Source organism: Pteropus medius, unplaced genomic scaffold (genome assembly GCF_902729225.1).
Source record: "Pteropus medius unplaced genomic scaffold, Ma_sr-lr_union100, whole genome shotgun sequence".
Lineage (NCBI taxonomy): Eukaryota > Metazoa > Chordata > Mammalia > Chiroptera > Pteropodidae > Pteropus > Pteropus medius.
In genome coordinates this window covers 3,208,556-3,221,522 of record NW_024345600.1, presented here as the reverse complement: position 1 = coordinate 3,221,522, position 12,967 = coordinate 3,208,556, and the positions used below count along the sequence as shown (strand labels likewise).

Here is a 12,967-nt window from a genome sequence, read left to right as displayed (position 1 = left end):
AGTATGAACTTTAGTTAATAATAATACATAATATTTGTACACTGGTTATGAAAAATGTACCCATACAATGTAACCTGGGAAACTGGGTATGGAGTGTGTGTGTGTGTGTGTGTGTGTATTTACATACATACACGGAAAAGCTTCAAAGATAGTGCAGAGAATATAAATCTAAAACTATTCCTTAATAAAAAGTTTATTTAAAGAGAAGAAATAAAGTAGAGGAAGGAATTCTCATTTGCTACTAGTTAAAATGGCACAACCATTTTGTAAAACAGTCTGCAGTTGCTTATAAAATCAAACATACACTTACTCTATGACTTAGCGATTCTACTACTTGGTGTTTACCCAAGTGAAATGAAAACCTATGATCACACCAAAGCCAGTAAGTACACAAATACTTATAACAGCTTTATTTGTAATTGCCCAAAACTGGAAGCAATCTAAACATCTCTCAGTTAGAGAATGGGTAAATTAACTGTGGCACATTCATGCAATGAAATACTACTCAGCAATCAAAAGGAACAAATCCCAAGACATGCAACATGGATAAATCTCAAATTCATTGCGCTAAGTAAAAGAAGTCAAACTCAAAAGGCTCCAGAATCTACTTATATGACATTTTGGAAAAGGCAAAGCTAACGGGACAGACAACAGATGGTACCAGGAGCTGGGGATTGGGGGAGGAGATGGACTACAAAGGGACATATGGCGAATATTGAGAATAATGGAATTGTCCTATATCTCGATTGTCATGGTCAAAAAACAGTGTATGTTTATGAAAACTCACAGAACGGCACACTTATAGGGGTAAATTTTACTATATGTAAATTACATCTTGATTTAAAACTAGGGTAGAAAAACCAACTCAGGGATGATTAGCCATATTTCAAAACTGCCCTCCAAGGGATTTATTTGTTTAACTAGTATTCTCACTTACTGCATTTTCAGTGAGTACATTCCAATTGTTTAGTTTGCAAAAAGGGCACTTCTGAGGTTTTACATGAATATCACTGTGCTACTTGCTATTAGAGACTCAGAAGTGGAAGCATAGTCCAGGGACAGAAACAGGACAGCAGAGATAAAGAAACAGACACACATGACAGCTAGGCTCATGTCTTAACAGTGGACGTTAGCTAATCACCTGCTTTTGATATAACGTGAGCTGATGAGACCTTACTTTTGTATGACACTTCGTAGTTTACAAAGCTCTCTCACAGGCATGTGACTCACTCATGTGACCCACACAATACTTATGCCACTTAGGTGGGACAAGTTATGTCATCTCCATTTTAAAAGGAGAGGGAGGGGCTGAGAGTTACCACTTACCTTTGTGTGCGGGTGCACCAACATGGCCCTCTCTTTAGGTTAGCTAATTAATACAAAACACATAGTAATTTGGTGTGATAGATATTATTATTTTACATATTTTACAAATAAGGAATATCATAACTTTACAGATGAGGAAACTGAAGTCCTGGTAATTTCCCAAGGTCATTTGACTAAGTAAGTATTAAAGCCAAGGGTTAAACTCTGATGATCTGTCTCTAAAGCTACTTTCTATTATTCCACAGGCTAGTTACGTGATTATTATGCAGAGTATAGTGAAATTAATGGCATTTTGCCATGAATCTTCACATCTGTAATGTGCTAGTGAGTGGAGAGTTTTAATTAGCTTTAGTTATCATAGCCAGTTATTATATGTAAAGTCTACTTTACCCACTGTCATCTTTGCTAGTAACTTTGGGAGCTTGGAAGGCAGTCTGTAATCTTTGTGTTTTTCTCAGCCTCTTGTGTTTGGATAATGACTTCCAGAAGAAAGGGCCCATCGGTATGAACGTGAGAGGAGGTGATTTGTCAACAAATTCTAGAACATCTGTATCAAAATGACTATTTTTCTTTAAGATAGTTACTTTGAGAGGACATCCAAGTCAAATTGCTTTTTAGTTACGCCTCATTTTTATGCAAAATAATAGTGCTACCTTCCTTACCAACGTTAGCTCTGAAATCTTTTTCTTGTTTCCATGGTGGTCTCTGAGTCACTTCCGGGCAGGGCTGAGCCTTCTCCTCACTGTGTCCTCATATCCAGCACAGAACCCGGCCCTCCAAGGTGCTCAGACCATGTTTGTTGAGCCAAAATTCATTCTCCAAGACAGAGATGTCACTGCAGGGTAGGAGCTGGTCCAAAGTTATCTCATCCCTCTTGGTCCCTGGCCTGAAGAAGGTGGACAACCACTTGGCAGGAAACCTTAAATAATGCCATCTCAGTTACCTGACTCCTCCCACAGGTTTATTAGTCACCGTCTACAGTTGTACTTATTTATTTGAGCCTTTTTCATCTTGGGTCATATTTCTTGCTCCTCTACTCATACTTCCCTTTCCTTCATTTCTTCCGGACTGACCAACTCCATCCTGAAGGCCACTCTGAACCCAGTCTCACCCTTACTGAGTGATGTTTTGCGCCCCTTCCCCTCATCTCAGGGACCAAGCATGGGTTTTTCTACCTTTCCTTGCTCTGTTCCTCACGCTAGGAGCCTCCCTGGGGAGGAACTGGTAGCATGGAAACTATGAATTGAGTTCAGTCCTTTTTCTACTCATCACTGATCTTTCAAAACACATGTGGTTTGCTGGATTTTAAAGCAGAACCTCTCATCTCTAGACCAGAGAGCAGAAGAGTCAGAGGTTCATCAAAGCCTTCATTGTAATGAGGGAGGCCTTAGGGAAAGCCCTGTCATGCACACCCCACCCCCTTTTCTTTTCAGAATTCCTACTGATGTTGTTATCTGCCAGCCCATCTTCAGTTCTCCTTATCAAAATCTTAAAGGAAAATATCCCTAGTGTGAAGGAACTAGCAATTAGTAGGAAAAAAGAAGTACCACTCCTTTTTGATGTTTGGCCTAATTTAGAAGAATATGAATTTGTTCCAGTCCTTAGAAAGAGGTTTCTATGTTCTCACTCATTCAGAGTGGTCACAGCCTGTACTTACCTTCTTCTCATTGTGTGATAGAAAGTGCTGGGCTAGGAGTTTAGAGACCTGATTTAATCACAGAGTCTATGAAAAACTGAGTATCCCTTGTTTGCATCACCTGTAAATGAAAGTTCTAATTACTAAATGACTTCAGCCTTAACACTCATTTCCACCCCCATTTGTTAAGCCAGCTCAGCCCTATGCTCAGTTCCAAACCTGCAATGAGAAAGACATACCATTCATTCTTTTCCTCAAGTTCCCTATAGGCTTCTGCCCAAGATTACCTTACTCCCACCCTGGCAAGTGCTTCCTGAAGCTTTTTGGTACATGGGTGTCATTTCCATCTCCTTAGACTGCGAGCCCCTTACACTGTGGGCAGTGGTCATACCCACTCTCTTCTGTCTCCCCACTGTGCCTAGCACCCAGTGGACACATAAAGGTTTTTAGAAAGAAGTCTTCTAGGTCAAGAAGGTCCTCAGCCTACAGTACAAGCTTTCAAAGGCTAGATGGCACTGTTGCCAGAGCCAACTCAGGTGTGTTCTGAAATTATGGTGAGGAGGGAAGAGAGAATAGAGCACGGGGCTCGGGAACATTCACTGGCTGAGTTTGATTCATACACGTTGCTGAAATGCAGGACTCCTTCCTGACCAGCATAGAGCACTTTGCCGTTGTTATGGCATCTTTATCAACATGGCTGCAGATGGTCTTCGCAACAGCCTTAACACTGTATCAATTCTAATTTTATGGAACTGCATGCAGCTCAGAGAAATCAAGTGCCTAGACTAAAATTACATGGCGATTAATCGACAGAGATTTTTACCATCCATATTTTTTTGTCATTGCCCGACCACACGAGGGTCCCCAGAGTACGCTGAAGGAGGCCTCTGGTCGGAGATGTGGGTGTCGCAGGAGGGCGGCCTGGGTGAACTGGACCCAGACCGACGGGGAAAGGTCGGGTTCTCAGCCAGACTGACTGCAAGGCATCAGCTTAACTTGCACCTTGAAATGTCTGCATTTGTGATCAGGGGAAAACATAGTCATTTTGGAATAAACAAATGACAATACATGTAGGTTCTTTGAAGAACAGAAGTTGTGGGTGATTTCTACACTTGTTAGCATCTAAGATCAATGGTTGATGTTTTATTTAAAGAATATTCTATTTTAGGATGCCACCCTGTGGTTTGGTTGTACTTGTCATTTGTCCATTTTGTTGCCATTTTCACGTTTTCTCATTAAAAACAAAACAAACAAATAAAACCATCTTGTGCAGTAGTCAGGATGGGTGTTGTGACTGCCTATTTTATAATGAACAAAAAGAGGGTCACAAAAGTTAAGAGACAAGTTCAAAGTCACAGAGACAGAGCTTATAAATGGTTCAACTAAAACTTTAGCCCAGTATGAAGCTGAAATCAAATTTTTTCCTCTTTCACCATAGTTTTTCCAGGCTATCTAGACATCACAAAATTAGGAGGGTTGTTGTCGATATGGAAGGTAAGGCATCAGAGACTAGAAAAATACCTATACGGAGTGATTAGTAATTGATTATATGCAAATTTATGCAAAACCGAGAGAAAATTATATCTTATTTGTGCCATCCGATTTTCTGTTTCTCCCCAGGATGATGAAGATAAGCTCACCTGGAAAGATCGTTTCCCAGGTTATCTGATGAACTTCGCCTCCATCTTGTTCATGGTAATTTCTCTGAGGGAACACCTGCCCATGACTTATGCATGTCAGATCTTGTTAAGTGAATACTGTGGGTATGTTATTCTGTTATGCTATAGGAATAACCACGGACTAGTAAAGATGAAGCCACAGTCCCTGTGTAGAGGGACAGGAACTTATCTGATAGTGAGGCCATTGCTGGTATCAGTCACCTAAAGAGGGGAAGGTGATTCCCTGAAACAGAAAATCAGACCTGGGAGGGTCAGTGACCTTCAGTGGCTGTCGATGGGGTTTCTATCTTTTCAGAAAGAAGAGGGTAGAAGGGGTTTCTATCTTCTCAGCCTTGACCGCAGATGTTTGAAGTTGGAACTTCTAGGGGGTAGGTTGTGACATGATACCTTCCTCATTGGGACAGACCAAGACCTTGGAATACCTAATCAGGTTAGATGGCAGCAGAACTGCGGCAGCCTGTTCAGGATGGCTTTCTCTGATGTTTTGTGGAATAGAACAGAGGCTGGAAACCATAGGAGACAGCCAGCCTGGGCTTTTTAAGCTGATTCTTCAGTTTCCCTATAGTTACTATATTTATTTCTCTGTGTTCTCTCTAAGACTTTGGGAGGGCCTTTTTGAAAGACCCAGATGGTCTCAGCTGTGTCAGAGAAGGTAAGGAAGGGATTTGTGATTCATATTTGAGTCAGATCAATAAGGAGGTAGCAGGTCATTCTTGGAAGCCAGGATGGAAGAGCCAATAGTAATTTAGGATATTTGAAACACCCTACCTTGCTGAAAATAATAAAAAGTGAAACTCAGAGGACTGAGCTCAGGTCACTAAGATATCTTCCCTCTCTTACTGGGGAGACTCCTACTATTCAAGACTGGAGCTTCTGTTTTACAAAGGAGAGTTGTGTCCTTAACAGCATTTCTAAGCAGGACTACACATTAGTCAAGGAGTGGGGAAGAAATTGCTTATTCAAAAAAAAAAATGGAATTGAAATTCTAATAATTTTCTGGACTTACTGGCTACAGGTAACTGATCCTGGCCCAAAGTTCTTATTGCCGTCAGCACCATGGAGGACAGGAACCATGTCTGAGTCTCAAAAATTTAAAAAGTGAATGAAGTACCTAATTCAACAACTCGTTTCGCAGATGAAGTGCAGGGGTGATGGGTGCCTTTCCGGGACTTAGACGTCCACATTTGTTAACTTCTCATTGCTTAGCAAGAGCAAGGCATGTAGACCTTACTCAGGAACATGTGGTGAATCGCAATGTGTTGAGCTGGAATGATATAAAGTTTAATTTAGTACTTCAAAGCCTCCCACAATATGCATATTGTTGTCAGAGTTCATTCATTCAAGAAATATGTAATGGGTGCCAACTATGTGCTTAACACTATTCTTAGCACTGGAGATAGAATGGAAAATAAAATAATTCCTCCCTTAAGGCGTCTATTGATAACCCATATGTACATTAATAGGAAGATAGATACATAAAATAGACTTCTATCTCCAGTATTGGTAGGTTAAGATATTTGTAACATCACATCTTGCTGAAAATAACAAAACAAAAGGGGGGGGGATAAATATATTTTTCAATTTTTTTAAATCCTAGAAGGGCTGACAGGACAGTGAAGAATATTAGGCTAAACTCTAAGGGAGAATGGGAGCTGCTTTTACCTTGAGGACATTTTTCCATCTAAGCAAATAGCTTTGGTTTTGGTGGTTTTCTGGGGCAAGGAGGATAGAAATCAGGGGAAATGGCTGGCTCAAAGTGGGGATTCTTACAGGAAGTCCTCGCCAAATTAAATTGGAACTCCAAAGGGCTACTATACTCTTAGAGTAAAAATGAAATGGAACTAAACCCACTCCCTCCCTATTTATGGGACTGCAGAGAAATGTAGGTTCTCAACAGAACAGAGAGAAAAAGAGAAGCAAAACCCTGTCCCTCAGAAGTGGCCCTGGGCAACCCCTTTGTGGTTTCACAGCCTGGTTCATCACAGGAGAGAACTAGGGCATTACCCTAGAACAGTGTGTGGAACATGAAACCAAGGGGTCAGAGTCGTGTTTATGAAAGAGTGTCCTTTTATTGTGAAATTTGGGGAAGGCAGAGGCACCTACTGCCATAAACTCCATTATCAAATACCAACGCCTCCTTCACCCTCTGTGACTAAACCTTGGCAGAAGATGCCACAACAATGACCATGGGGACGATTTTAGGGATGCCAATCTAGCAGATCTGCTGGGGGATATTTTTCATGCCTTGATGAGAGCCAAGAAATGCCACATGCTGTGTCCTTTTTTCCCACCATGATAGAGGCCAGCATGGGCAAAGATAAATTTTCTTTTTCTTTTCCAACTCAGTGTGTCGAGCTAAAGTTTTTCCCTTTTTGAATTAACCCTCTTTTGGTTTCATTTTTATGTGTGAGGGGATTATCAGAAGCAATGTCCTTTTTCTAAGCTATATGCCTGAGCTTCCCTCCCATGCCCAAGACAATCATCTATTTATACTTGTGTATTGGGAACCAGCCACCAGAACCTGGATTATTGCAGTGGCCTCCTAAATGATCTCCCTGCTTCTATACTGTACCTCTACTGATCTTTTTAAAAATCTAGGTCCAATCATCATGTCATTCCTCTGCTCAAAACTCTCTAAAGTCTTCACATCTCATGAGACGTAGAAGCAACAACATTTTTATACTACAGGGCTGACGCTCCTCCTTTCCATCACCCATCTTCTGCTCCAGTTCTCCTCTTGCTCAGTTGGGTCCTTGCTGAAACATCACCATCTCATCTAGGTCTTTCCCGACCACCTTATTTTAAATTGTAACCTTCCCCTATGTCCCTGTTCTGCTTTATTTGTTTCCATAGTATTTCTCACACCAAATATACTATATATTTTACCTATTAATTCATTTATTGTCTGTCTTTTCCCTACTAGAAGATCAACTCCATGAGGGCAGAAATTTCTGTCTGCGTTTTTTTTTTTGTTTGTTTTCACAGTATATCCCTGCCACCTAAAACAGTAACTGGCACAGAGTAGATACTCAAGACATATTTTATGAATGACCGAATGGGAAAATAAATTAAGTAGGTGCCAGAGACAACTTGTTATGTCAACAACAAAGTCCTTGATGTGTGTATTTTTAAAAACCGAGGGACCGTTATGTGCCATGCTCTGGACTGGGTGCTCTCCCACTAGCTGCTTCTCCTCGAGTTCACTTCTGCCTTTGCATTTCTACTTGCTCCTCCTTATACTTTCCTCCAAGCCTTTCCCATAGAAAATGGTCCTAAAGCCCATGACTCTGTCTAGCTACTAGTCGGCTTATCCCTGTTTTCTGCATGCAATGGTTTTCTCAACTTTGCTTCAGAATACAAGTCCTGGAGGGTAGGGACCAGACCTACTCTCCTTCCTGGCTCTCTCTTGTAGCATCAAGTAGGACTCTGGATTCTGTAGGCTTCCATTGCAATTTGGCCATGCTCAGAAGTAAAGCTATGAATTAAAACGCCCAAAGCAACAAGGACCATGTGCTGGGGAGCTAGACTGCCTACAGCTGAGGATCAGCAAATCTTTGTCAAACAGGTTTCACACCTGAGGTACCTCTATGAAACGGCAGGAGGCATAAAGGACAGTACAAAATCAACCTGACTTTTGGCCTAGTTGGCGAGGAATGGTCACAAACATGAAATATACCCAGCACAATGGTTTGCACAATGAGTGATTAGAAAAAAATTGTTGACTTTAATAAACAAAATCAATAATGGAGCCAGCATGGTAGGAAAAGTACTGGACATGGGTTCTAATGTCAGAATGGGACTGTAGACTTTGCAGCCCTAGTGCAGGGTTCTGGATATCACTAATTTGCATTTAGAAAAGGCATGTCTTAGGTGGTTTCATAAGGGTTAGAGCTTGTGATAATGTGCACTGAATAATGACGTTGAGAGAATACAAATGGATCAGCTGTTGTTGATGATGATGTTATCACCATTAGTATCTCAGCTCTGCCATGTACCCTCCAGACCTTGGACCAATCACATTACTGCTTCTTGAGCCTCAGTTCCTTATATATGAGATCAAAGGCTGGGCATGGATGATCCCTAAATGCTAAAATTCTTTTATTCTTACTATGATCCAAGAGACTAGACTGGTAGTCCATGCCTCGTGACCTCGAGTAAATCACTTCACTTTCCACACCTGTTTCCTCATCTGCAAAATGGTCATGGGACTGGGTTGGTTCTCTCCAAGCTCTTACAGCTTGAAAACCGTGAATCTTGAAGTGTTTGTGGGAAACACCAAAGGAGAGATTCAAAGTCTAATTTCTATGGTGGAATAGAAAATCGAAACCAGATAAAATTGCAAAGAACAGCGTCAGAGGGCTGGGGAGGTAGGGGCACGTTGGAGGTGGGGCTGGGGAGGTAAGGAGGGTGGGAAGAAGGGCTTTCCTAGGTGAGGAGAGCATTGCCTCTGGAACTTGAATAGAAATCTTGTTAAAGTGCAGATTCTGAGTCAGGATGTCTGGAGTTGTGCTTGAGATTCTGCATGTTTATCAAGCTCCCAGCATCACGATGGAGCAGGTCCCCTGGATCATGCTTTGAGTAGCGAGGAAGAGTGTTCTTCCTTCTCCCGTTTGGCAGCTGGGCCTCTGAGAGAAGGAGGATGGAAGCTGATCTCTTCCTCGCTGGTTCATTTCTCCATGCACCACCCCCAAGACTCCAAAGCAAAGGATGTTTTTGCCATTGTTGTTTCTCCTCCAGTCATTCCCCAAACCCAACTCCAAACACACACACACACACACACACACACAGACACACATTTGAACACACATGGACACACATACACTCACACACACACCGACACACACACACACACAGACACATACACACACAGACATACCTGCAGCACACACACACTCACACACACACGATCTTGGATGCCCTGGCCGCCCCTGTCTCATCATTACTTCCATCACTGGCTTTCACTGCAAAAGTGATTTTGGGGGAAAAGAATCTCACACCACGTTTTCCAGGCCCTTACTGTCTGGCAGTGACAATCCCAGAGGAATGGGAAGTGAAAATGTCTGCATGGTTGGAGAGTGATGATGTCATGTCCAGGTTTCCCCACTTACGTGGTTGGTAGCCATTCCTCCCTAGTCCTGGAGGCGAGTGTTTCTGTGGCTCCCACCCCAACCCTGCATCAGAAGAGGGGCCCCCCACAGAGTGATTTTCCCATCTCACCTCTCCTCCACCCTGACACACACGTATGTGAGCACACGTGGCTGCGTGCACACATACATGGCCTCCCTCTATTCAGAGAAGGCTGCCATCCTCGCTTCCTGAGGGCGGCTTCTCTGTCACACCGTGGCCCACAGAGCAAACACTAATATTTGTAAAGCACACGGGGGTAAACAGCTGAGGTTGCCACCAGCACACCCCAGGCTTCGGCACCTCTAGGCACCCCACCCCCAGAGGTCTGAAGACATTCATACCTCAGACACATCTGCAACCCATTCCCCATTCACGCAGCCCACCAGAGTGTCATTCACACTGTTTGCAAAGCACTGCCCAAGCCAGGGCCCCTTCCCCGCCCCTCCTTTCTAGGGAGAGAATGTGCAGGCCTGGACAGTTTGTTTTTTCCAAAGAAACCTTTTTACCTGCCCTTTTCTCTCCCCATATTTTCCATTTAGCCGTCCACAGCTAGTGCCCGACTCACCATTCCCTGCTCCCCTGAGGAAATAGGACCTGAACAGCTTCCTTTGCAGAAAGAATTCTAAAAAAGGAGACTTCACTTAACTGATACAAATGAGCATTTTTCTCTGAGCAGGTTAAACACCTAGCAACTCCTTCTCCTCCTTCTTCCCCCTCGAAGAGACCTACTCAGGGCACTTTCTTCACCTTACATCCTGTGCTTCATGGAAATGGCGCTTCCTTGGCTGTGATGGGAGAGGGGAGGGAGCTGGTCTGGGAGAGTGTCTTATTCTTTGGTTCTAGAAAGAAGAAATGGGGGCCCTTTGAGGTCAAGTGGCTGCTAAACTTTCCTTTAAACATAGCAGCCAGAGATTCAGCACCAAATGAGAAATCTGAGTCCTCCATTTCAAATTGTCTGGTAGAGAAATTTGGAGTAATAGTTTGTTCATCCTGAGGACCAAGAGTTTAAAACTTTCACTCCTGGTTTCTCATCTTTTTTTCTCTTTTGGGCAACCTTCTTGCACCCACCCCATCAAGCTCTCACTCACCCACTCTCAGCTCAAACACCTTCAATGGCTCACTGTTTCCTTTCACGGAGTCCTATTTAAATCCCATTGCTCCACAAACTATTCCCTGAGTACCCAGATCCACTCGCTCCTCTGTACTCTCGGTTTCTTTAACAACTAAACTCTTCATTTAGCACTTAATACATTTCCAAGTATTATTTATGATGATTTAATAGGAGTTCATCTTATCTCCATAGTAGATTGAAAGCTCTCTAATGAAAGAAATCACATCATGTGTGCTGTACACGCCATAGTTTCCAGCGTTTTCATTGTTAGTTCTTTGTGTGTGTCGTGGGACATTTGGAATCTGATACAGACGGAAGACACCCTCTCCTGGAAAATGCACCTGTACTTGGAATTTGAGCGAGAGTTCCGAGGGTTTGCAGTTCCCTGTTGCTCACCAGTGGAATCCAAATAAATAATACCTGACATTGCAAATAGTACTGTTGGCCAAGCAAATAATAGGTGCTCATTAATAGTCCGTGAATGTGTGACTCTCCCTGTTTTTCCTGCACAGATCGCCCTGACATTCTCGATTGTCTTTGCGGTCATTGTGTATCGCATCACAACGGCAGCTGCTCTGTCTCTCAACAAGGCCACACGCTCCAATGTCCGGGTGACAGTGACAGCTACAGCGGTCATCATCAACCTCGTGGTCATCCTCATCCTGGATGAGATCTATGGCGCCGTGGCCAAGTGGCTCACCAAAATCGGTACCGTGCCCCCACATCTGTGTTTGCTCCAGGCCCCCTTGAACATGGGAGCCTATTCAATGTATACAGCATTTTGGGTGATAATGACCCAACATGAGAAAAAGAACGGGAACGAGATGCTTTGTAGAGGGCATTTTAACGTAGAAATGAGGTACAGTGGTTATGTGCTGGCGGGCCTACCGAGGGCCTCCCTTCAGGCAGAAATTTTTCTAATAACATTCTCTATTGGTAGTCTTCCAGCCCCAAGTTGATTGTCTCACTATCCCCTAAGAATAATTCATGGATCTATTTTTTTTTTTTACTTACCTCAGATGCAAGACAGGTTCATCACTTCCTGTTAGAAATCACAGCGTTTTAGCTCTCCTCATTTTCCCAGCAGCATTTATAAAGTTGAGAAAGCCTCTTGATACTTGAGCCCAAGAGGGTCTTATCTATCCCCATATTGTCAGAGGCCCCAGAAAATCCACACATTCCCCATGCACTGAGCAGACTTCAAAGAGACGTATCAGACTTCCCAAGCTTCAAGCCGGTGAGAAAAATGCAGTGGCCTCAATATTCAGACGTGTCATTTGAGCCGCGACCTGCTGTTGCCTGAACACTACTTCTTGGCAATTGTGCCTGTTAGCTGGGAGGGGGTGGGTGCTGAGAGCTGAGACCCTTTCCTCATCTGGTTTATTCTGGGTGGCCCGGATGTACCCCTTTCCCTAGTTGAATCTAAGGACTCGGAATCTTCTCAATAACCTGTGGGAGGCTGAATTAATGATACGATGTCTTTAATTCACTGACCAGTTAGAAGCTAAGACACTTGATAGGATAACCCCCTCTTCAAGAGAGCTTTCCCCGGAGGACCAGAGAATTCCGGAAAGGTTTCACTAATTCCAGTTACTCTTTCAGTGCCTTTCCCCGTCTCCGCTTCTATTCATAGTAAGCATTTACCTTGGTTTCTATGTGGATACAGGCAATTTACCATCTAGAGTGGCAGTTCTGCTCTCTTTAGGCAGGTACATAATTGTAAGTGTTATCTGTATTCCTTCATACGCTTCTTAAGACAAGTAGTCAGAGCGTTTTACCTCAGTGTATTTAGTGGTACATGAGATTCTATGGAAGCACTTAAAAGGACCATCCGACACTCCTGGGGGCTCAGGGGAGGCTTCGGAGGGAAAGGCATCCAGTTGGAGAGCTCACAGATAAGTGGTGGTCAGACAGGCACATGCAGAGGGAGGAGGGAGTGGGCAGGAGAAGATTCCTGGCAGAGGAAACAGAAGGAGAAATCCCTAAAGAGGGAGATCAGATCCCTCAGGGTTAGGAAAGGCACACAGAAGGGGTGTGTGGCTGGGTTCGTACGCTGGGTAGGTGGGTGGGATGTCGGTGGGCCTAAAT

At 43.3% G+C, this 12,967-nt stretch overlaps 1 protein-coding gene across 1 annotated transcript in view; it reads left to right on the top strand.

Moving 5' to 3' along the window:
- The window catches only part of ANO2 (anoctamin 2), a 299,806-nt gene that overhangs the window by 219,885 nt on the left and 66,954 nt on the right, over positions 1–12,967 (top strand). The window contains exons 15-16 of the mRNA XM_039874110.1: positions 4,583–4,657; positions 11,392–11,587. Coding sequence (XP_039730044.1) covers positions 4,583–4,657; positions 11,392–11,587 — 271 coding nt within the window. The remainder of the gene's footprint in view (positions 1–4,582; positions 4,658–11,391; positions 11,588–12,967) is intronic.